General features: G+C 44.0%; 1 protein-coding gene across 4 annotated transcripts in view; it reads left to right on the forward strand.

Moving 5' to 3' along the window:
• LOC116942823 (glutamate receptor 2-like) overlaps window positions 1–23,919 on the forward strand; it is a 217,349-nt gene that overhangs the window by 188,098 nt on the left and 5,332 nt on the right. For 2 of the 4 annotated variants that reach the window (XM_032955142.2, XM_032955143.2), the window contains 6 exons: window positions 7,978–8,091; window positions 11,959–12,165; window positions 13,930–14,369; window positions 15,439–15,637; window positions 17,503–17,750; window positions 21,592–21,706. In XM_032955142.2, coding sequence (XP_032811033.1) covers window positions 7,978–8,091; window positions 11,959–12,165; window positions 13,930–14,369; window positions 15,439–15,637; window positions 17,503–17,750; window positions 21,592–21,706 — 1,323 coding nt within the window. Of the gene's footprint in view, window positions 1–4,193; window positions 4,323–7,977; window positions 8,092–11,958; window positions 12,166–13,929; window positions 14,370–15,438; window positions 15,638–17,502; window positions 17,751–20,373; window positions 20,489–21,591; window positions 21,707–23,919 lie in introns of those variants that run through there. The other 2 variants (XM_032955144.2, XM_076067523.1) reach the window with 2 other exon arrangements.

Consider the following 23,919-nt stretch of genomic DNA (forward strand, 5'->3'; position numbering starts at 1 on the left):
GTGCATTGTGTCACGACTCGCCTGAGAGGCTGTGAGGAACTCGAAGCTTGGGTGGTGAGCCAGGCATCCTCTTGCGACAGGATGCCACCAAGACGGCTGAACATCTTCCTCCACAGGCGTTGAGAATGGCGGAAACGGCGTTTCAGCGGGAACCGCGTCCCGACCGGCCGCCACGATGGCGGTCGCGCGCGCACGATGCGCACAATTTTCCCGCCCCGGCACCCGCATTAGCGGCGGCGGCGGCATTCTTTCTCCTCCAGCTCCGGCGCTCTCCCTCTCGATGGCGGCGAAGCAGCGGCGTGCTGTGCATCCTGCTGCCCCGCCTGCAGTGCCGCGGGAGGTGCGGCTCCGTCTTCGACGTTTACCGGCGGCGCGGGAATGGCAGCGGGCTGGCTTAGCCCCATCGGCAATGCTCGTTCCACCCACCGGGGGAACGGCACCCACTTGCCCCGATGTGGCAATCACGTTCCTTTTATTGGCCGACGTCTTCCACATGTCGGCGTGGTTTGTAGACATTCTGACACCAAATGTGGTGTTCGATTTCACTCGGACAACTTCTGTCTTTCTTCAAACACCGCTTTATTCACAACTCTCAGCATGTCCTCCACATTCCACAGTATCCAGGTCGCCACGGCTCGCTCGCCGTGCTTCACTCGACTCGATCGCCACCTTTGTCTCTCCACTCCCCACGATTACTTCGCTTATTCCGCCGCTAACTTCTTCATCTCCGCTCTCCGCTATCACCATCACTATGCTCTCTCCACCTTCAACTTCCTCACTCAGCGACTCTGCACTCAGCGACTCTGCACTCAGCGACTCCGCACTCAGCAACTCCGCACACAGCGTCTTCACACACAGCGTCTTCGCACACAGCGACTTCGCACACAGCGTCTTCACACACAGCGACTTCGCACACAGCGACTTCACACACAGCGTCTTTGCACTCAGCAACTCCACCCTTCAACTCTTCAATCCAACTCTGTCTCTCAAACTCTGTCTTCCAAGCTCTCTCTCTCCAACTCTGTCTCCCAAGCTCTGTCTCTCAAACTCTGTCTTCCAAACTCTGTCTCTCAAACTCTGTCTTCCAAACTCTCCACACTTCAATTCCCCCCTGTTGACTCCAAACTCTCCAAACTCCAACTCTCCCAAGCTCTCCAACTTCAACCCAACTCCAAGCTCTCCGCTCTTCAACCTCCTCTGTTGACTCCGACTCCCGCTCTTATACCCGCTCTCATTAAACCCCCAATTAATTAACCCGCGTCCCAACGGCACTCCGCGTGACCATCACCTGTTTCTCCTCCAGACCTTTAGACGCCTCTCCAGCCCCGGCAACAGCACCAACCAATCACAGCCGTCCACGGCTCTCCCAGCTTAATTTCCCCAACATAACCTGCACTGTATTCGCCTTTGCTACAGGCTGACCCAAGATAACCCGTACTGTCTGTGTGATCATGTAATTACGCCGTTTGCACCACGCACCTTCCTGCTCCACTACACAAATGTCCCTTTTAAATTACTCCACAAGCGTAGATGAGTGAGGGCATAACTGTGACCGAGAAGATCCGTAGTTTCGTAAGGAACAGCACACACCCATACACAAAGAATGACAAAGCCAGCCGGAAAATACACTCCACCTCTCTCGAACAGCATGAGGTACTTGACAACAGCACAGCTAATATCGCAAAGGGAATTGCCCATCTGAATTTAATAACTCCCACTGCCGTAGATGCACAGAGCATGTGTGCGCATTTCCAATAAATGGAAGGATTGGTTATAATGCTGATGGCTGTAGAGAACTGCAATGGGCTTGAGAAAGCTTCAGGTTTCCAGCAGGGCCAGTGGGCTATGTGGGGGGGGGGGGTGATATTATGCCAACACAGGACTTAGCTGGCACCACAGAATGCTTCGGTTATGACTATGGGATCTCGCCAAATATAAAAAAAATCAGGCCCTCACATACACCGAATGTGATGGTTTACAGCCAGTCACCATTGACCGTGCACTATACAAATTTGCTTAGCATTGAATATGTCTGGCCCAGCTCCTGAGGAAATATTTGAAGAATAGTAACAGAATATTGTAATTTTGTATAGTGATGTAGTCATTGTAAGCCTTTCAAACGTGTTCTATGACACACCTTCATGCTAGTAGTGTACGAGTCAAGGCCAAGGCATTGTATCTTGATCATTGCAGTGGTAGAAGTATGTATGTATGTATGTTAAACTTATTTCGCACCATAGGTTGCCAACTGTGCTAATCGGAGGTGCGGGGGGGTACAACATAATCAGAACTCTCTTCTGTGTCTGCAAACATGAATACACATTTTTTATTGTTCTCATTTACATAGTAGGGAGGGGGGTGGTCTCCATAGAAAATGAATGTTTATTTTTTGCAAGGTACCACTCATTTTACCCCATAGTGATGATGGACTGAGTGAGATCCCAACCAATATTTGAATTCGCAACCTGTGTAAGATGTGCGTGTTTGAGCTGCCGCTCTCGCTCTGGCCCCTCTCCCCCTCCAACAGTATTTCCCATTTAAGCTTCTGTTCATCCCTCCGCCCCCCCCCACCCTCTCTGCCTCCCTGTCCGTCTTTCCTCCCTCCTTACCTCTTGGTGGACTTGTATATGTATTTCTACTGACCGTGTACCTCGTATTTTTCATTCTATCTATGCTGGTATGTGCAATCCAAAGGTTGAACACGAAATTTAACACTCTTCTGAAATTCGTGGTCCGCCAGGAAGTGTATAACTGTGTTGTTGGCCTGACTGGATGTGCTTCACATAATGTTTTTTCAGGTTTGTTGAATTCTCGTCTCTCATCTTTTTGTTGTATTTACCTCCGTGATTTGTTTTTGACACACTTGACACCTGATGAAGATCGCTTGCGTTGTGATCGAAACGTCGTGATTGTTTTGTTTTAATATAATTTTATTGTATTTCTACATACGTGACTTTACCGATAAAACCAATGAGTAATTTTACGCAGTCACGAAAGCTTTAATACTTTATTACTGTGCAAGTCATTTAGAGACATGGAAAAATACATGAAAAACCACAAATTGTGTGAATTATCTCTATGTAACACAATTTTTTTTCCTGGAAAGTAAATGTTATTTCCTAAGTGCTTATGCCTAAAACGTATATAAAATGGATATTATTCTCAACAAACTTAGCTTTTGGGACCAGGACAATGATATTTTGAAATGTACCTATTTCAATGAGAAAAAGGGCAAATTTGTGTATTTTCGTTCACATAAAGTCAGAAAAAACATTGAATCAAAATTAACATGTATTCATACTAAAATAATAATAAAAATGACTACAAAAGATTTAGAAGTGAGTAGCTTTTAGAGATGTACGATTATACTGTAAATCACTTTCACGAATCAGCCCCCAAATGTAGTCCCTATCATATTATCGTTATACTGTCCTTAGTAGCGGCGTTAAAAGTCCAGTATATCCTGGTGGAAGCGCTCGCCTTGGTCCTCCGAGTACGCTCCCATGTTCTCCTTGAATTGATAAAGATGAGCATCAAGGATATGGACTTTTAGGGACATCCTACAGCCCATTGTGCCGTAGTTCTTCACCAGAGTCTCAACCAGCTGTACATAGTTTTCGACCGTGTGATTGCCCAGGAAGCCACGATCCACTGCGACAAAGCTGATCTAAGCCGCTTTCTCCTTACAAGTGAGCTTCTTGGGGAATTAATTTCACTCCAGGATTTTCTTTATCTGTGGTCAGATGAAGACACCGGCTTTGACCTTTGCCTCGGAAAGCTTAGAGAAGAAGTCTTAAGGGTACTTGAAGGCTGCCGACTCCTTATCTACAGCTCTGACAAATTGTTGCATTAAGCCCAATTTGATTTGCAGTGGTGGCATCAGCACCTTCCGGGGGTCTACCAGCGCCTTGGTGTCCCTGCTGTCCCAAAGGCAAAGATAGCAGGGAAACTTGGTAAACCCGCCTTGGAGACCCATCAGAAATGCCACCATTTTGAAGTCTCCGATAACCTCCCAGCCGTACTCATTATACTTCAAGGCATCCAGAAAGGTCTTGATGCTTTTGTAATCCTCTTTGAGGTGCACCGAGTGAGCTAAGGGAAGAGATGGGTACTTGTTACCATCATGGAGCAGCACGGCTTTGAGGCTCCTGGATGAGCTGTCAATGAAGAGGCGCCACTCATTCTGGTTACAGGCGATTCCGATTGCCTCGAACAGACTGGTCACATTGTGGCAGAAGCAGAGCCCATCTTGACGGGTGAAGAAGCTGCAAAAAGGTTGGTGACACTTCCTCTGATCTGCGTCTTGCACACTTTCATCCAACAAGTGCCACTGCTTGAGCCTAGACGTCAAAAGCTCAGCATTGGACTTGGTGAGACCAAGATCTCTGATGAAGTCGTTGAGGTTTTTTTGAAATTGTCATCTTGTTCTACAACGTCTTCCTCGCTCTCTGACTTGCTGCTCTCTTCTAAAGACAGCTGCTCTCTCTCCGGAGGAGTGCATACGGGGAGCTCATGGCAGTGTGGTACCGGGGTGATGGATGAAGGAAGGTCCAGATACGTGATAGCAGGTGCATTCTTGCCAGTCCGACGTTTGGAAGGGTCCACCATGTAGAAGTAACAGTTGCTTGAGTGGTCAGTGGGTTCCCGCCAAATTATTGGGATAGTGAACTTCATGGTTCTCTTTTCCCCTGAGTACCATCCAACAAAAACAAATGTATTTCACCCATGACTAATGTGTAAGAGATTCTCAAAAAAATGCATATATTATATATTTTTTCAATAACATTGATAATTATAAAACATTAAAAAATAAACTTTTACAAATAAACATTTTTAAATACATTTTTCAATAACATTGATAATTATAAAACATTAAAAAATAAACTTTTACAAATAAACATTTTTAAATACATTTTACAACATAAAATTCCGAACAACAATTGTATATCTTAACTTTTTTTGCATTGCTCGCAGGTGAAAATAGGTGCCCAGGGTTTGTCTTGATCCTCGACAGGCATGCAAAATATGCCCTGTAGGCCTCACACATCTTAGCAGATGCTTCCACAGAGTACTTTTTCGCTCTTGTCTTGATAAATTGGCCGCAGAAATTGCAAAATGCGTCTGCCGGATGCTTGCAGCCTCTTGATGCCATCTCTGAAAAATGTAGATATGTATCCGCTTAGGCGGCTGGAACTAAACTGAACTGGTGGGCTTAAAGCCCCTGTAATTATACCACTATTTATATTACTGGAAAGATCTAGAATGTTCTAGAAGTTACTCCAAGTTTAATCAGCACTGAATCTATCTGGAATGTTCTGGAAAATAGGTAAATTTCAAAATATCACTGTTCTGATCAGAAAAGCAAAGTTTGTAGGGAATGATAGCTATTTTCTGTACTTTTGAGTCAAAGGCAATTAGGAAATAACATTTACTACCCAGGAACAAAAAATATAAAAATGTGTTACACAGTGTTACACATATTCCAAATACTGTATGCTTGCCAGACAGCATCTCGTTCTTAAGGTGACACATTTCATCCAAAATTTGTCATGGTAATTACTGTAATCCATTTTTATTCATATACAAAAGGACCAATGTATTAAAAAAATAGACCATTCGTATTGCAGTGCTATATAAACGTCTGGCATTATTGCACATTGTTAGAAGGTACGTGGATGTGCTCAAATAGGATCCGCTCACTTTTGTACTCTCTAGTGTGAAGCATTGGACATCAAATTGCGTCAAATGGAAAGGAATATGGCCCGGGTGTTCTGCCCTTAATAATTAATGCATCCCTCCCTACAGCCTTGTTCTTTCACCTCATTTAAGATTCGTCTGCACACCAAGTGTGACACCACATCACCGGAGGCTTCTCATGTTTATCTACGATTGAGCACGTGGAACGTTTGCTCCTCTCCGTTTACAGAATTGCGATATGCTGCACCGACATGAGCCGTGTAGACGCGCGTCAGCCTGTCCGCGTTAGCGCCTGGTGAGCAAGGTCACGAGCCTTGCGTACCCGCTTTCGCATGACGCGTGCAGTCTGTTGTTCTCTCCCAGTCACGTTTATTCGAACTAAGATGGCAGAAAAATACATACGTGTGTGTGTTATATGTTTGGTACTTACAAACACCACGTGCCCGAATAGTCTAAAAAGCTAAACTGGGAATGTGTGTGTGTGTGGAAGTGCAGCGGTTAGCATGCTGCGCTACGAACCTGACGACCTGAGTTCAATTCCTGCTCACGGCTAACAACAGTGACGATTATCTGAACCGGTCCTGGGCCTCTTCCCCTAGGTCGACTCAGCCTCAAATGAGTACCTGGTGCAATGTGTAAACATCGCCACTCGGGAAACAAAGGCGGCCGGGCGTGGTGTTGGCCACCCACCCCCTCGTGTGCCATGCCGGCCTTTATAGGTGCTCGCTAACAGCACTTGCCCCTACAGTCTGTTAAGACTACACGGGGGGTCTTTGTCTTTGGCAGCGGTCAATCCGCTGTGCTGCACTACGAACCCGGCCACCCGCGTTTGATTCCCGCTCACGACCCATAACAGTGGCGGATGTCTGAACTCGTCCTGGTGGGCCTCCCCTAGCTCGACTCAGCCTGAAATGAGTACCTGGCACGATGTGTAAACATCACCACTGAGGAGACAAAGGCGGTCGGGCATGTTGCTGGCCACTCATCCCCTCCTTCTAATATATTAAAGGCTATACGGGAGATCTTTGTCTTTGTGAATATATAACTATAAATATATCTCCAGGCGATCCAAATAGAATACTATATGAGGGTAAAGGTGCGTCTCTCTATTTACTTGCTAATGCCACTGCCGGTGAAAGGGGCCTCCATGAAGGAATACAGGTGACCTGCCGATACAGGTGACCTGTGGTTATCCTGCTGGACAGACACGGTGGAAGGACTTAAGAAACTTGCATGTCGTTTAAACTGCCACCATAGGAGGTCAAAAACCAGAAACCTCTGGATTGCAAGTCCATTCTGCTACACCATTGCCCCATGGCAGCATCAGATGTTCAACATTGCACATGCACAAAGGTCCACCAAGTGCCAATAGCATGGCTGATATTAAGGCAGCGACGGTACACAACATTATCCGTCTCGCCTGTACTTATATCCACTTGTTTATATAGCGTACGTGTTTATACAGGGTACGTGTTTTTATAGTATACGTGCTTATATAGGGTACGTGCTTATAGCCATACAGATACCGTTTTACGAGGGTTTGCAGTTTTTCTGCATAGGTCACAAACTGTACGAATGTATTCTCAATAAATGATGTATGGCCTAAATCAATAGCTGAATAATTTATATCAGCATACTTGGTACAGATTCTGGCTGAAATTAATTGAAGTGCCTTGCAGTTTACTGCCTTTCACGCTCTTCCACAAAAACAGCACTTACGTTAACCAAACACGTGGCATTTTTTTTCCTGCGCTTTATTTTAAAGCAGATTTGCAGTCAGGTATAATCTAAAACAATGTGCTTATTGGAAGACAGCTGTGCCAATGCTAGTAGTACAGTTTTTTTTTCCAAGTGCCCAATTATTTGTATTAATGTGTAAATCAAAAGTCGATTTATTTGCACATCAATATAGGTTCATGAATTGATATATAATTTGCATATATAGAACGGCTGTTTGTAAACGGTAGACTGCTTACTCTTTGGTTTTTTCGATAAAGTCACCTAGGTAGAACAATTGTTCAGCAGTTGCACATCTTGACGTTACGTCACATTTCTCAAACCCCCCTCCCCCCCTCGTCACACATCGTCACAAATGTCTGACCCCCCCCCCCCTCCCCAGGTGTGTGACGCCATTTATGGACGGCCCCTTATGCCGGTAATCTAAGGCAGCCGAGCAGCGTTCCAAAAAATGTCGAGTGAATAATGATCACGCCATGGATACGCGGGAATCTTAATTGGTGTTGCGTGTTTTTTGTTGTTGTGTCGCATCATGCGTTGCAGATTGGCTACTGGTCGGAGAGAGCGCGCAACCTGGTGATCACCAACCAGGAAATGCTCGGCAGGAATGGATCGGGCAAAACTGGCAACCGGACCGTTATCGTCACCACCATCTTGGTGAGAGCAGCCTGAGTAGGCAGTGTGGCGAGGGCTCGTGGCCACCAAGTCTCTTTGTCACTACTCCGCTGCGCACATTCTCTAAATGGGCCAGTGACCACGATTTTTTGCAGATGTAGATAATGGGGATTTTAAAAGAACCCTGATGGCCAAAAAAATACACTTGATGGAAAATGGAACTCCCATAGCTCGCTGTCAGCACGGCGCACTGGCTTAACAATTGCATTGCTCCAGGACATTTGAGGTACGCCTCTCCAGACCTCAAGCAGCCTCGCCTCCAAGTGCAGTATGGAATTACAATGTAATTAGTTACAGTAGATCAAACGGTTTGATTGGTGAAATTGGCACTCAAAACATCTGATATCATCCGGGATTGTTTTTAATGCTTTCAATAAACACATCTACATAATTGTTTATGTTATACAGTGAATGTGGGACCTTTAGCCTTGAGTATGCATGTGCATCCTTATAGTATTGTCCTCTATCTTTTAAAAATATATATGCATTGAACACCATCCATACGCCCAGAGACCCCTGCCTGGGCATATACGATGCCATAAGGATGTCTTTTTCATCTCTGTAACATGGTAGGGACAATGTAATGAAAGGTTTTTTTTTTTTGTGAGAGTACCTTAGGGCCCATGAGGTAGGAGGCATTTAAGCCCCCAAGTATCTGGCTGGTAATTGGCTGCTCTTTGCCAAGCCACTGCTGGATGAAGTCGTCCACCCTCTGTGTTAGTCATGTGGGTTATTTTACCGTACTTGTCCACGTTGGTCTGTGTCGGTAGGTGAAAGGAGGGCCCAGGATATTACTCCCCACTGATGAAATATTAATTATTGGTGTGCTGTTAATCCTTCCTTGCAGAACATGTCGAAGCACTAAAATACATTCTCAACGAATGTATGTGCTCCAGATTCCTCTGCTCTTATACACATTAATTCACACGCCCTACTTTGATATCAATCACAGTCGCTCTCAACCTCTAAGTCATTGTTCTACAACGACGCTTGCGATTGATGGTCCGACGATATTTGTTGATCCTTTGATCCACAAGCACACATGCTTGAATAGAACCATGCAGTGACCGTCTTCAAAGCCTTCCCTGATGGTGAGGCTGTGAAAGCGATAATCCAGCCTGTCACTGCATCCGTATGCATGGTGTTTCATTATACACAGTGCCTCTCTGCAGCTCGTGCAGAGTACACAACTACTAGTCAATGAACATCACATGATCATTAACATAAACCAATGTGTACATGTCACGGCACTCTGTTGTTGATGTGATAGAAGTATGCACGTAGTTAAACCATGGATACCATGAGGAAATGTGAGATTGCCTTGCGATACACGGAGTGATGCTCTGCATTGTGGTGAAAATTGGCATGTAAACATGATGACAGGATATGTGAAGGAGCATTGAAAAGCACGAAATTATGTTACTCAACGTAACTCTTCTATTGGTCTGATCTCTATTTGAATTGTTCTTCTTGAACGTTCATCTGTGCTACATATTTTGTCTTTCACATCTGGAAAGCATTAAATCAACTTCAATACCATGCGAGCAGGGAAGTATTTGACATTATTCAAACAAGTTTCACAACTTTCGGAATTTACTTTGACCATGTCATCCCTTTGTTTCTTTCTTTCCCCATTACGTATCACGTGTATGTGTGGCATGTTCCCGTGACTCACATTCTGTCTGACCTTGTCAATTCTACTAAAGCAACAACAAAGTAACCGAAAACCAATAAAACTAAATAAATAAAACGTCTTGTAAACGGAAAAATGGCATCGTAAAAACTGTAACCCATGATTAATGTGGGAGAGGCCGTCCATGTTGTGCCGTTACAAAGTTCTCTGAGACGGATAATTAACTTGTTGTTGGGTTTTTTACTCCAGACAATAGTACAATTGGCATCTTAGGCATTGTTTTCAAAGATATGCAATCATTACCATGAAGAGATCACGCTTCATTTGTGAAGCAGACAAAATAACTGGTGATTGACTTATAAACACTGATTATTGTATATCCTCAAAGGGTCTGTAATACCCCTGTTAACTATAATGCAAACGGGGAAGTTGCTTACTAATTGCTTATGCTAAATTTTCCCTCGGTGTAAATAGTAATAAACGTAATACATTTGGTGTTCGCGTCATTGCTATTGCACAAGGCTGTCACGAAGGCGCTGCGTTTCACATGCATAGCTAGAGTTTCATATCGGTGGGTGAAGTTGCTGTGTGTAATCCCAATTGAGTAATCTGTGGGCAATTTCCGACTTTGGTCGATTTGGACCGTGATGCCAGCACACAAACGGCCTGCTAATTCCAAATTACAAAAACTGTGAAGCAGGCGCCATGTATTTGTGTGGTTAATACACGTGCAATAAATATAACCAGGGCGACCTGTTATATTTGAACCTCATACTGTAACTTTACCAAGGAATGGTGTTGAGCTTAACCTAAATCACTGATGAAAACAAACAAAAAATCGTTTCCAATTATTAATATTATTATTATTTTGCACAGGGCATTGGCATATGGGCCCAGATCACAATTCACTACTACTCCTCCTCAGAACCTGCTTTGATCTCAGATAGCAGCCTAGGATTTTAACCCATGATCTCAGGAGAAATGGCTCAGTACTCTGAGATGGGCATGGCTTTCTTGACAATTGTTCTGTTATTGTTGCTGTTTGTTGAGGTGACTAAAATGATTTTATTATGAACGAAAACGAGCCCTGCTTGACTGATTCTGGACAGATGCGTGACTGTCTGCCTCCTAGCAATGGAGTGATCGTGTAATTTGTTTCGTCCAAAGTGCTGTTGCCATGGTGTTGATACTTCAATTTTAAACCTGTCGTTCTATCTCATCCAAATTCTCACGTTCATTTTCCAGTCTTCGTCGTTGTTTTCAAAGAGATGCATTGACTACCAGTGGATTTTAATCGAAATACATTTCATCATTCTTGATGTAACTAGATATATTTAAAGTGGGAATGAAAAGCTCAATATAGCAATGTATTTACTTTACTAACAATACATGTTAGAGCATTATTTTATATACATCATGAAATTAATGGGTTAAATAGTCGAATGCTTTTTTTAAAGGTGTACTAGATTATGTTATTTGGGGATATTGTAAGTAAATGTTGACAATATTACATTTTAAATAAAGACATACATTGTAAAATATGTCTTTGGTTGTCACTGCAGCTTCCTCTCTGTGGAGTAAATGCAGTATTATTATTATTTTCAATGTCTTCATATTTCACTGCCAGAATTGCAAATGTCATTCATGAAATATTTTTTGGTAAGAGGTCACGAGTTGGTTGAGAAACAGAAATGGAATTTTGCACCAAAAATTCCCAGTGGGTATATCAATGTGTTTGCCGCCCGGCTATCTTTCGTAAACCACTTTTACCCATGGATAAAGGTTCAAGCTACTTTTATCAGCAAGCTATTTAAAAACGATGGCTCCCAGCCAAGCATTTGTCAGCCTCCCTGAAAGCCCGGAGGGTTATGCAACCAAATGGAGACCGTAAGTGGGATAAGACATTTTTACTTTCAGGTTTTTAAATTTACTTAGGATTAGTTTTTGATTAACTTTCACATGGAGTGTCGATTGACCAACAGGGGCATTCAGTTTTATCTTTAACATTTTGATGTTTCAAGTTTACAGGTAGCAAAACAGACCATCTTGATTCTCAGCGTGCGGATCAACATCTTCTTGGGGCACTGCCTCGATGGCAGTGGCTTGGGGAGACCTCCATTCAGCAGTGGCTTGACCATAGCTGATGATGTTAATAATGTATTCTAATCCAGGGCATTGCCTTCGATTGTCAAACTTTCACTCCCTCGCTCTCCCAGGATGCGCCGTACTTCATGCTCAAGAAGAACCACGAGCAATTTGAAGGCAATGACAAGTACGAGGGCTACTGTGTGGACCTGGGCCAAGAGATCGCTATCCACGAACAGTTCGAGTACAAATGGTCGGTGGTGCCCGATGGTGCCTATGGGGCACGAAATCCTGACACCAAGGTCTGGAATGGCATGGTTGGAGAGCTGGTGTATGGGGTGAGTACTCCCGTAGTCAGGGCCCAGAGCATACTTTAAATGTGTTCTCCTTTTGCCAACAAAGTACGTGACGTTTGTTCATTAGATTTTAAAGTTGTGTCTTTCAGGAAAAAAATGCTTTTGAAGAGAACAGCAATAGTAAATACGGAGGGCTTGAGAAGGACAGTCTTAAGGGATGATGGCCAATGCTCAAGAGTAATCCTGGAGTGGGCAATCAAGGGATGGAATGCATCTGAGAGCGATAACATCAGCACATGTGCTGGTGCTATGTGGATTATTACGTCACAGGATCATGAAGGATGGCGGTGGCTTGGGGAAGCCTTCATCTAGCAGTGGATTGACCATGGCTGATAATGATGATCAATATCTTATCAATAATGTTTGTATGCGATAGCTTATTAAACCACATTCAAGCCATTATTGTAAACGACACAATATCGTGGAGTTGTTTTTTTAATAGATTTCTCATTATCAAATGTGATATTTTTTCAAGAATCTACAAAGCTAAGTGTTTAGGCTGATAGTGTTTTTAATGCTCTGATCACACCACTCTGTTATCTGCTGGTATCTAAACCAATTGCAATGTTTGTACATATTAAGTCAGGTAGCATTGCGGTTGATTACTCAACTCACAATAGATATGTCAAGAGTTCAAATCCCATTTGAGGCATAACTCAACCCATCATCATTCTGTGGCCAGTGAAATGGTTGCTATTTTGTGGGTAGTCAACAGTATTATTATAGGGAAGGGCTGGCTCCTTCCACAGAAATGTGGATTATTACCCCTGGTTCAGACCAACAACAAGGATGAGTACCCCACAATGTTGTTGTGAACTTGGAGACACTCTTTTATAACGCTTTCCAAACTCTGGCTAAACACGCATTGGATGTGGCTGTCCATCCATCTATGTTCATCCATATGTCTGTCTGTCATTCTATTGTAAAGTTGAGTCACTATTAGTGACTTTCTCTCTAGAAAACCAGCCAACTTTGCTTAGAGAGTTGCCCAACGCTTGGCAACAAAAAAAGACTCAAAGAATATTCGTCGGCACGTGACGTCATCTTGTGAAGTCGCGAGTCATACTCACACCTCAATGGCCGATGATGCTACTACATACATGTGATCTTATTTTGTTGTGCGGCTTGAAACGGAACGTTGTTGTCACTAATTGAATACCTCAAAGCAGTGGTTCTCAACCGGGGGTACGCGGACCCCTGGAGGTACGTGGCAATGTCCCAGGGGGTACATGAGGTTATTCATAAATGCTTAAAATTGCATCGTACATGAGAGTAATTGGTGAATAATCATCTATGAGTCTACACATATAAAATAACTATGATACAATTTGAATCCATATGGTAACCTAGAACGATATCAAAGACCTTTCTAAACTCATTGATTATAAATATTGTGGTTACTAAGAGTAACCAGCAAGCATGAACACATTACATCATGCGTGCAGAGCTTCCGTTGATTTATTTATATTAGCTTCGAGTTACTAGCTCGTATGGAAAGTGGACAATTGGTTAAAATATTGATGTTCATCATTCATACATTTATTTCTCAGAACCATGTTGGGTCAGGCAAGGGGGTACTCGGTTGAAACCAACATTCAACAAGGAGGGTACAGTAGCCAAAAAAGGTTGAAAACCACTGCCTCAGAGGGATAAGAGTGCATGTGTGCAATCGTTCCGGACTCCATGCGAACGCACGACATTCCTTAATTATCTGACCATTGGAAACTGTGCTGTGCACACCGGCAGCGGGCAGACATCGCCATCGCCCCGCTCACCATCTCGCTGGTGCGCGAGGAAGTCATAGACTTCTCCAAGCCGTTCATGAGCCTGGGCATCTCCATCATGATCAAGAAGCCGCAGAAGTCCAAGCCCGGCGTCTTCTCGTTCCTCGACCCGCTCGCCTACGAGATATGGATGTGCATCATCTTCGCGTACATCGGCGTGAGCGTCGTCCTTTTCCTGGTGAGCCGCTTCAGCCCCTACGAGTGGCAGCGCGACGACGACACCGATGTCGAGCCCAACGGCAACGGTGGGGCCGGTGGGGGTGGAGGAGGAGGGGGCAGCGGCGGTGGTGCGGGGGGCGGCAGTGGTGGGGGTGGGGAGCCCCCCAACGAGTTTGGCATCTTCAACAGCCTCTGGTTCTCCCTCGGCGCGTTCATGCAGCAGGGATGCGAGATCTCGCCCAGGTAAAGCACTCATCACACCTTCCTGCTTTGCTCATCCTTTGTGGACATGCCACGGTGGCGAGATGTCAACTCCCTCGACCGGTATGCAGGAGACTCTAAGTTGGGATCCTGACGCGCCTTATATGGGTATATAGAAATTTGAATCCTATTCAACCTTGCCTAGTATGCAGGAGGTCGTGAGTTTAATTCCAACCCTGAAGCCAGCTGTATATTGAATGTCATGCAAAGGATGTGTCCATGTCTTTCAAATGTTCACAGTGTTGAGAAGGGATAGTTCTCTGCCACACAGTGATCATCATGGGCGCCACGGTGGCGAGATGTTAACTACCTTGCCTGGGTTCGATCCCGGCCCTGACGCCTGTATATTTGGAGTTTGCATGTTCTCCCCGTGGTCGCGTGGATTGTTCTCCAAGTCCTCTGGTTTTTCCCTCCACATTTAGAGTCAACATGCGTTTAGAGTATTTGTCTGCTATAAACTTCCACATAAGCCACTTCGTTGAGCTATGATTTGTGGCCAGGTCGCTTCTTAAAAGAGCAATTTAGCTCAGTAGGCTTTAACCTGGTGAAATAAAAATTGTTTCATATTTTATTTTAATGCCATCATGCCTTCCACCATACCTAGCTAAAGGCACAGCTGCACAGGGGCCACAAGCTGCAGGAACATGGGCCAACTTTTGACGTCCACATTTTTTAAAAATCGAGATTCCACGCTTAAGCCCATGGGATTGGACTTGTATAGTCGTCCCAGCAGGAATTATAAACCAATGCTTTCTCCTCCGCCCCCCCTCCCCATCCATACTCCCAACCCGGCCTTGGTTATAAAAGGAATCCGGAACACTTTAAATATCCCTTTTTTGTGGAGAAAGAAATAAACAGTGAGGACGCAACTCCTAAAAATGCAAACTCAGCACGGACAATTTCATGCCCTCTGTCATGATTGCAGATTTGGGATCAATAAAAGATGATATATTAAAAAAACACAGTTCATTCTCTACTAATATCCCTCTGCATCATAGCAGGTCATCCTGGCAAAATCTGGATCTTTGTTGCTGTACCCGTTTTGTGGCAGGTCGCTCTCAGGGCGGATCGTCGGCGGTGTGTGGTGGTTCTTCACGCTGATCATCATCTCGTCGTACACGGCCAACCTGGCTGCCTTCCTCACCGTGGAGCGCATGGTGTCACCCATCGAGAGCGCCGATGACCTGGCCAAGCAGACGGAGATCGCCTATGGCACACTTGACTCTGGATCCACCAAAGAGTTCTTCCAGGTATGCGGCTGGGGCAGGTGCCGGCAAACCCACGCTTCCAGAGCCACATGCCGCTCTTTAAGGGCTGCATCGTGATATTTTATTTATTAACCCTTTTCTATTCCAATTGCGTACGTATATGTCATCAGAACGGAACACTGAATCCCTAGCCCATTGCTTGCCCCTGATGATGAATTCCCAGCCCACCGCTCGTCCCGAACGCTGAATTCCCAGCACGCCACTCACTCCTAACACTGAATTCCCATCCCAACGCTCGCTTCTAACACTGAATTTCCAACGCACCGCTTGCCCCTGACACTGAATTCCCAGCCCGACACTTGCTCCTAACACTGTCACGTGAACGTTAATGATTCTCCATCTAGGTGTCTATATGAAGAGCGTCTCGAATGAGTGGACTATGCTGCAATGTGTTAAGGTGTCGTTGTACATGTTGAGTGTGTTAAATTATAACGCAAAAAACATGCACAAAAAAACATACACCATAGAAAAAACATACGTGGTAAATTAATTGTTCTCATAGACGATTCATTCACACCTTCCAATGGATGCAGCACTCTTTTTGATGCAAAGATGAGAATCTGCGTCAAACCGCGTACAGCCGAAACATCGCCCCCGTATTTCGGAACACAGAGCTCTTTAGGTAAACCGTGTAGAGCCGAACAAGTGTTCGAGAAAGCCGCGTTGGGCAAGATTTTCTTGTGCTGTACTTAAATTCAGCCTTGATAGAAGTACTGCTTATGGAAGGAAGAAAGAATACTCACTTGCATTACATTGCAAAAAAATACGCGTCACCAATGGCTAAATTACTCCACGAGTTTTATGAAAACCCAAATGGCACGAATCTGCCATATAGGTCTATGTTAAAGAAATTCTTTAAAAAAGTGTATAACTTACAACTCTAAAAAGATGCAACATTATTTTACACGCAACATGTATACTTACCTGCATAGCAGTATTGTATGAGTTGCGACTACAATAACCGTTGACCAGGGGTGAGGGGGCCAGAGCCCACTGAGGGAGGGGACTGGGGGGGGGGCAACGGTTGGACCCAGACCCTCACGAGACAGGACGGTTGGGAGAGGAAGGATATAAAGGGCAGCAGCTCTCCCAGCATGAGTCAGTCCGCACTCACCTCAAGACTCAAGACATCGAGATAGTGCCCTGGGACTTCCGACCTCCGGCCCTTGTCAATGCCAGGTCCGAACGGCCCAGTGGCGGTACCCGTTAAGCAGAGTATAGTGTGAGGGCACACTAAGTATGAGGACGTATCCTCTAGGCTATCGGGTGGGAGAGGCCGTTACCTCTCTGTGTTCGGGATGTTCTCTGACGTTAGAGTAAATGAACGGTGTTGCCTACGAAGAAGTCTCTGCCTCCTTTGTCAACACTACATATACACAGCGTGCAATTCGAGCTATAGGAGTCCAGAACAGCGTTTCAGGAACTATTTTGGTTCCGCTACTCCCATCCATTTCACGTTATTCGATGCAAATGTTTTATTCAAGCATAGGGCAAAATACAATTACTTATGGCTAGGTGTATCTTGCACTCCAAGCCAGCTCAGCAGCTTTCCCGAAAATATCGAGTAACAAATTAAACCCTGAGTGCACACGATATTCTGATCAATCCAACTACTTCTGATAACAAACATATTGTATTTACTCTTTCCTTTGCATGTTTTTTTGGTGTCTGATTAAACCCAAACGTGCATATGTCCGCACTTACGTATGTATGTATGCTGAACTTCTTCCGCAACACACGTAGCCAAACTGTGCTAATCGGAGGTGCGAGCGCTAATCCCGGTGTAAAAACCCACCTCCCTCTCACGACGCGAATCCCATCCCCATCCTGCCCTCGTCTCCGTGCAGCGCTCCAAAATTGGCGTCTACGAAAAGATGTGGCTCTTCATGAAGGACGCCGAGCCCAAGGTTTTCGTGAGGACCAACGCCGATGGCGTTTCGCGAGTGCGCAAGTCCAAGGGCAAGTACGCCTACCTGCTCGAGTCCACTACAAACGAGTACACGGAGCAGCGCAAACCCTGCGACACGATGAAAGTGGGCGGCAACCTGGACTCCAAGGGTTACGGCATCGCCACACCAAAGGGATCGGCATTAAGGTGGGTGGAATAGTATAACAATGCGCGAGCGGCCGTCAGGCAGGCTCTGTCCAAGAGCACCCTTTCCCTTGGCATTCCCTCTGGGTCCGTTTCTTTATCCCCCCCCCCCCTTCTTGTCTCCTCTGCTGTTGGTGCGGCCGCATTGCCATTGTTGGTTGTTATAGTATTCCACCCGCCTTGATGCGTGTCTCTTGCGTTGTTTCGTGTGTGTCGTGGGTGCTACTTCTGCCGCCTCGTAAAAATGTTGAGGTGAGATGAGGTGAGGTGACTTTGCTCTCTTCTCTGCTTTGTGTTCCTTGTTCCACACTGTTTATATTGTATGTGTATATATGTGTGTTTTCATTCATGTGTATACATATATAAATCGGTTTTCACTAGCAGTGCTGTCTTTGGCGCTGCTGCTGTAATACCAGTCTCTCGGTGTGATGGGCTTTGTACACTAGGAAACGTTTCTCAGTGTAACAGAAGCAAATTTTTGCCAACCTCAGACTTAGTTTCATAAGTTGTTTCCACTTTCGCTCACTATCTTTCATCACCTTAGAAGCCTTCCACAGGGCAAATAAAAATCCCCTTTGTATAATGTATGCGTTTAAAAGGGTATTTGGCTGTTTAGAAAGTACGTGGGTCACATACGCAGTCACTGTGAAAAACCCTTTACCGTTCCACAGAGCCAACTCAGAGAGAGGAAAACCACCTAACAATCATTTTAACGGCAGGGTGGTGCAGTGGTAACACTTGTGCCACACAACAAGAAGGCCCTGGGTTAATTTCTCGACTCTGGTGCCTTTTGCCTTTCTGTGTGGGGTTTTATGTTCTCTCTCTGTCGTGCAGAGGTTTCCTGCGAATTCTCCAGTTTCTTCCAATAGCAACAAAAAAACACGTGCAATGTGACTGGTATTGTCCAATCATCCCCAATGCTAATTGCTGAATTGAAATTGCACGTAGAAACATCACCCTCGAATCAGAAGAATTAACACGATGCTCCTGAAAGAAAATTGAGACTTGGTGAGGATTTCCTGGGTAAGCAAGTGTAATAATAATTATGAAGGACATTCAGTAAAATGATGGAAATATAAATGTGTTGTTAAACCCACCACCACCCGACACAGCCAATTAGTAAGGCTTGTCATGTAAACAAAACGTGCCAATTAATTCCTACTTGGAGAGTAAACCCACAACATTTACAATTCGAGTACGTCGTTTTGTTTACGTGACAAACATTACTAATTGGCTGCGTTGGGTGGTGGTGGGTTTAACGACACATTTATATTCACGCAATCTAACCCCCCCAAAAAAACTGTATTTTGGATATTGGTCACAAAAGCCTACTACATGTTAAAATAAAATTAAGTACCTTGAGACTGAATGCATATATAAGTCCCTCTGATGGCAATAGCTGGTCTCCCTGTACCTGAAGTGGTTCTGTACCCATCGCCCATGAGAAACGGGTGTGCTGTTGCAGAGTTATTCTGCAACACTGAGGAAGGCTGAAAAGCTGCTGCAATCTAGTGACTGACAGATATCCGGCACAACCAATAATATCTGCAGAGAGTAAATCTGCTGTTGTTGCACTCAGAAATCTTGAATGCATGTCATGAGACAATGTGACATATATACATTACTGTATAGAGATGTCTTTTAAATCCTTGGTAATTGTTGTAATTTCCCCATTAATCATTGCAGATATCCAAGGGATACCTTCCGTGCTTTCTTGTGTCAGTCATTTATTTCGTAAAGTTATGCGAGTCCCAAAGATGTTTCTAACGCGATGTATTTCTTTCAGGTGGATATATTGGTTCGAGATTTCACCTTTGCTGAATGTCTGTAACAGCCTGACTCACTGAGTTGTTCTTTGTTTCTTCCTAAGCCTCTCGTTTTCTGTTTCAGCGATTGACTCCAAGTCAAAAATGAGCGTGCCAAGCTCGATGTTTGAACCGTGTCATTTAATGCTTGCGATAACATTCCCTAAGAAAACCACATATTCCTATAGGTCCTGCAGACCATGGCTACAGTACGTTGTATTGGCTTGCCTCTCATGGAAAGCACAGCTCGACTTTGCTAACCAAATGTCACCTTTGAATGCGCGTGCAACGATGAACAGTCCCCCGGTCATTCTAATCCAATCCCCCTTCATATTTTGGGGCAGTGGAATCAGATGCTGCAATGTGGGGGCATGCACAATTGAAAGTGTGGCAATTATAATGACATCAACAGCAAACCTCATAAGCATAGCACTCGGAGAGTGTTAAGTTGATATGTGTGCCTAAAATATATTGCAACGGCAGTAAAAAAAAAGATGATAATTTTGACGCCACCTTCTTATCATAATTACCACACTGACAATTAATACATTTTTGCTACGAACGTATAACCCATTGCTTTATTATTTGGCCGAGAGGGCCACCACTGCTAAGCGTAACATTTCAAAAGCCACGCTGCATACAGTGCCTGTCTGAGCCAGCTGACGAAGTGTGTTTCCTCCCACCCCTGCCACCCCCCAACACTCATCCCTGCGCCCTCTTGCCTACCCCCCCCCCCCTTAACAACAACGTAACGGCCGCGGTCCCCAAAACGCCGTCGCCCGACCACCCGCACCTCATAACTCTTCGCCCCGACCCCCAAGAGATGCAGTTAACCTGGCCGTTCTAAAACTGAACGAACAAGGCCTGTTGGACAAATTGAAAAACAAATGGTGGTATGACAAGGGCGAGTGCGGAAGCGGGGGAGGCGACTCCAAGGTTAGCTTCGGCCTCCCTGAGCGTCCGTCCGTCTGTCCACCCGTTCGTCTGTTAACCTGGCGACTATCTTCGTAATCGGCAAAGCTGCATCGAGCTGAGTGCTAGCCGGAGAAAGTGAAGAACATTGGAGGGGGACGGGGGAAAAAACTATCTGATGATAATAAAGGAGATTTTACAGAAGTGGTGACAATTGTTAAGTTTTACATTTTAATTGGAATCCCAAGGCAGTGACTCAGGTGCGCAACCAAAGGACTCAAGTTATTTTTGCTATTCTCGTTATGGAAATTCGTGTAGTGCATATATGTAACCTTCATTAATTATGTGATGAGTTAAGCAGAAATATCCCTATAAGATTCAATAAATTAAAAGTTTTCTGAATATACTTTCATGCTATACATATGTTGGTTATGCATTTATAGTGAAACGTGCACACTTTTGTTGAGAGTGTATGTTTTACTACCAGGTATAAATCCATAACCATTAGACTTTGTGTTTAATGTTAAAAAAAATGTTTTAAACAATATTCCTTTGGTTGCTAGGGATTCGCTCATTTTATGTATCTAAATGATTAGCCTTTCACTTTAACCAGATTATTAATCAAATCGGGTTATTAAAACAACTCATGTCCAAATTAAACATTTTTAATTGGCCTGAGAGTGACCCGTCAAACCGCGAATTTCTATCCACGTGCATCATAAGTTAAACCAAATCCGTTATGCGGTTGAAGCGCCATTTTGACATCCGGTCGCTCAATTAAACGTGGGCCCTCCGTGATGTCAAAATGAAATGCGAGCAACGCCATGCAGAGAAACTGTCAATTAGGATTTTTTGGACAGTGAAGTTGGTGGAGGTCGCAGGAAGGAGTGCAGGCGAGTCTTCGGTGCTCGGAAATGCGCTCGTGTGCAGTTCAAACTTTGCTGATTACCCAAAGCGATCGCGTAGGGCTTAGGGAGGACGTCTGCCACAGGAAGCTGCAAACTCCCTCGGTGCCGTGCGTCATCGCTTTGCGGCCGCCCCACGCGCTGAATGATTGTTGGCATTCAATAACATAACATAACGCGCGATGTGCTGTTATTTATGTTATTCCCTCCCGGTACGAAAAGAACTCCGGTAAACCTTGCCGTTTTGAAACTGAGTGAGGCAGGAGTCTTAGACAAGCTGAAAAACAAATGGTGGTACGATAAAGGGGAGTGCGGTGGCAAGGACTCCGGAAATAAGGTTAGTTGTTGCCGGGGGAGGGTGGGGCCTCCCTTTCTCTCTGTGACGATGCGCGGACCGCGTGTGGTGGGCGTATATGAGTAAAAGCCATTTTTTTCATCAGAGGAATCGTTCTCACAGCCGCCAAACAAACATCTATCTGCATCGTTGCTCTCGAATCGCCCTCGTCCAGTGGCAGTTGGTGAGCCAAATCCACTTGGTCGTGTCAGGAAAGAAAATACATTGTTGGAAAATGTATGCCTTTCATAAGTGAAGGATATTTACTAAGCCTGTGACCAAATCACACGATGTATGTTGAACTTATTTCGCACCGTACATATCCAACCGTGCTAATGAGGTGCGTGGGAAGGACAACAAACTAAACACGAAAATCCTTTCTAAAGAAATGCGTTTTCAGTAAGTGCACCCTATCTTGAGCAAACCCCTGAGTCTGGCTACGTGCTTGAATGGGCGACCACCGCGCACAAACGAGGGTTTCCATAGACGTGCGGGCTACTGCGTGGTGGGCAGCAGACGGCAGTGATTCCATTGCTCCTACCAACTTCCACGTGGATGTTTCCACGTTTCACGGGCCCTGCACCGACCAGTGGTGAAATAACCGCCACAGCCTGCACCGTGTGGGGAGGCCCTCAACCAGCAGATGATTGACAAAAGGGTATTCATTTAAGTAATTACGTAGTAACACACATGTTTTCTGCATTAATACTGCTTAAATGGTCATGTGTAGTTAATTACAGTAATTACTTTATTTTACATAAATCTATCGATGCGTGTGAGTGCACGTTACATTGTATGTTTGCATATACACTCGCGCACGTTTATGGTACATGGGCTTAGTAAATGTTGATGCCATTTAGAAGTATTTAATTGAAAATTAGACTGACATAAAACGTTCAAAAGACTGTGAGACTGCGTTCCTGATCGATATACAACAAATGGCCATTTTACCATATCTCACCGTACATTTGGTAACTTGTGAAGGGTAATTGTGTGCTAGATGCAAGCAATTTCTTAGAGAAATTGAACATCCAGTGACTATGTTGCTAAGAACAATTCCGACACATGCCGTATGCAGTAGAGGAATGTGTCTGTACCTTAATAACGTAATTGCAGTACTGCATGAGATATAAATTCCCTACGTATAAAAAGTAGCTGTCATAAAATCTGTTTTAATGGTATTAACATGAAAAATACTAATTCACTTATCTACAAATTGGCTGTATTTACACCCGTGTTTATTTCCCCAATAGTACATTATATGATTCGATATTTATAATGTTTGTGATGTTTTGGAAAAAAATGTTTGTCCCTCTTTAAATATTTTGTCGTGTTAAACATGCAAATGTTACTTTCTATTCAAGTCTTCTGCCAGTCAAATTGGTGATCCATCGAGTCAAGCTGTCACATTTTATGACGCCTACTACGAATTAGTCACACTTCACTCTGAGATGGCTTTGTAATGCATGCATACTTAATTCTAAAAATAAATATATCGTTTACTGGCATTTTAATTCACAGTTTAACGGAACATTACGTTTGGAATTTCTCTTGTCAGTCATGACTATAGTAATGCCAATTCACTTAGCTGCATTAACAATTAATGCAGAATTTTTAATTTTAGATTTTTCTGTGAGAATATTTTGAGCCTGATGTGTGCATTACTTAAAACTGAATGCCACAATTTAATTGTTTATTTGATGAGAGTTTTAATCATACAGAGGGGAGGGTACATGCAATGCTTTTTAAATGTATTAAATGTTAGTGTATACTTTTTTTAATGAAAATTGGAATTAGCTTTTTACAATCATAAATTTATACTAAGATAATATATTACATTTAATATTCACAATTTGGTTCTAGAAAGATGATTACTGTTACCTTGGTGCCGCATATAAAAATAGTGCAATTTTGCCCAAAATCTATTGAACTGTCATAATTCTGTCATGAAAAACAAGATTTTAACTTTGTCTAAAATTATACTTTTGCTCACGTCAAAACAAGCCCCGAATTAATACACGTTACAAAATATTCCAAAAAACCTCACATTAACTGTGAAAACTAACATCAAGCAATTATGAATCTTTCACAAATGTGGCAAACATCCATCAAGTGTGACAAAACATTAATTTGGCCTGACCAATTTATGGTGGAAATGTCACTGAGCTGCAGAGATCTCCAACGTTAAGTGTAACCGCTAATGTCATTTTAACGTT

Source organism: Petromyzon marinus, chromosome 16 (assembly GCF_048934315.1).
Source record: "Petromyzon marinus isolate PM22_M1 ecotype Great Lakes invasive population chromosome 16, UKy_Petmar_22M1.pri1.0, whole genome shotgun sequence".
NCBI classification, from domain to species: Eukaryota; Metazoa; Chordata; class Hyperoartia; order Petromyzontiformes; family Petromyzontidae; genus Petromyzon; species Petromyzon marinus.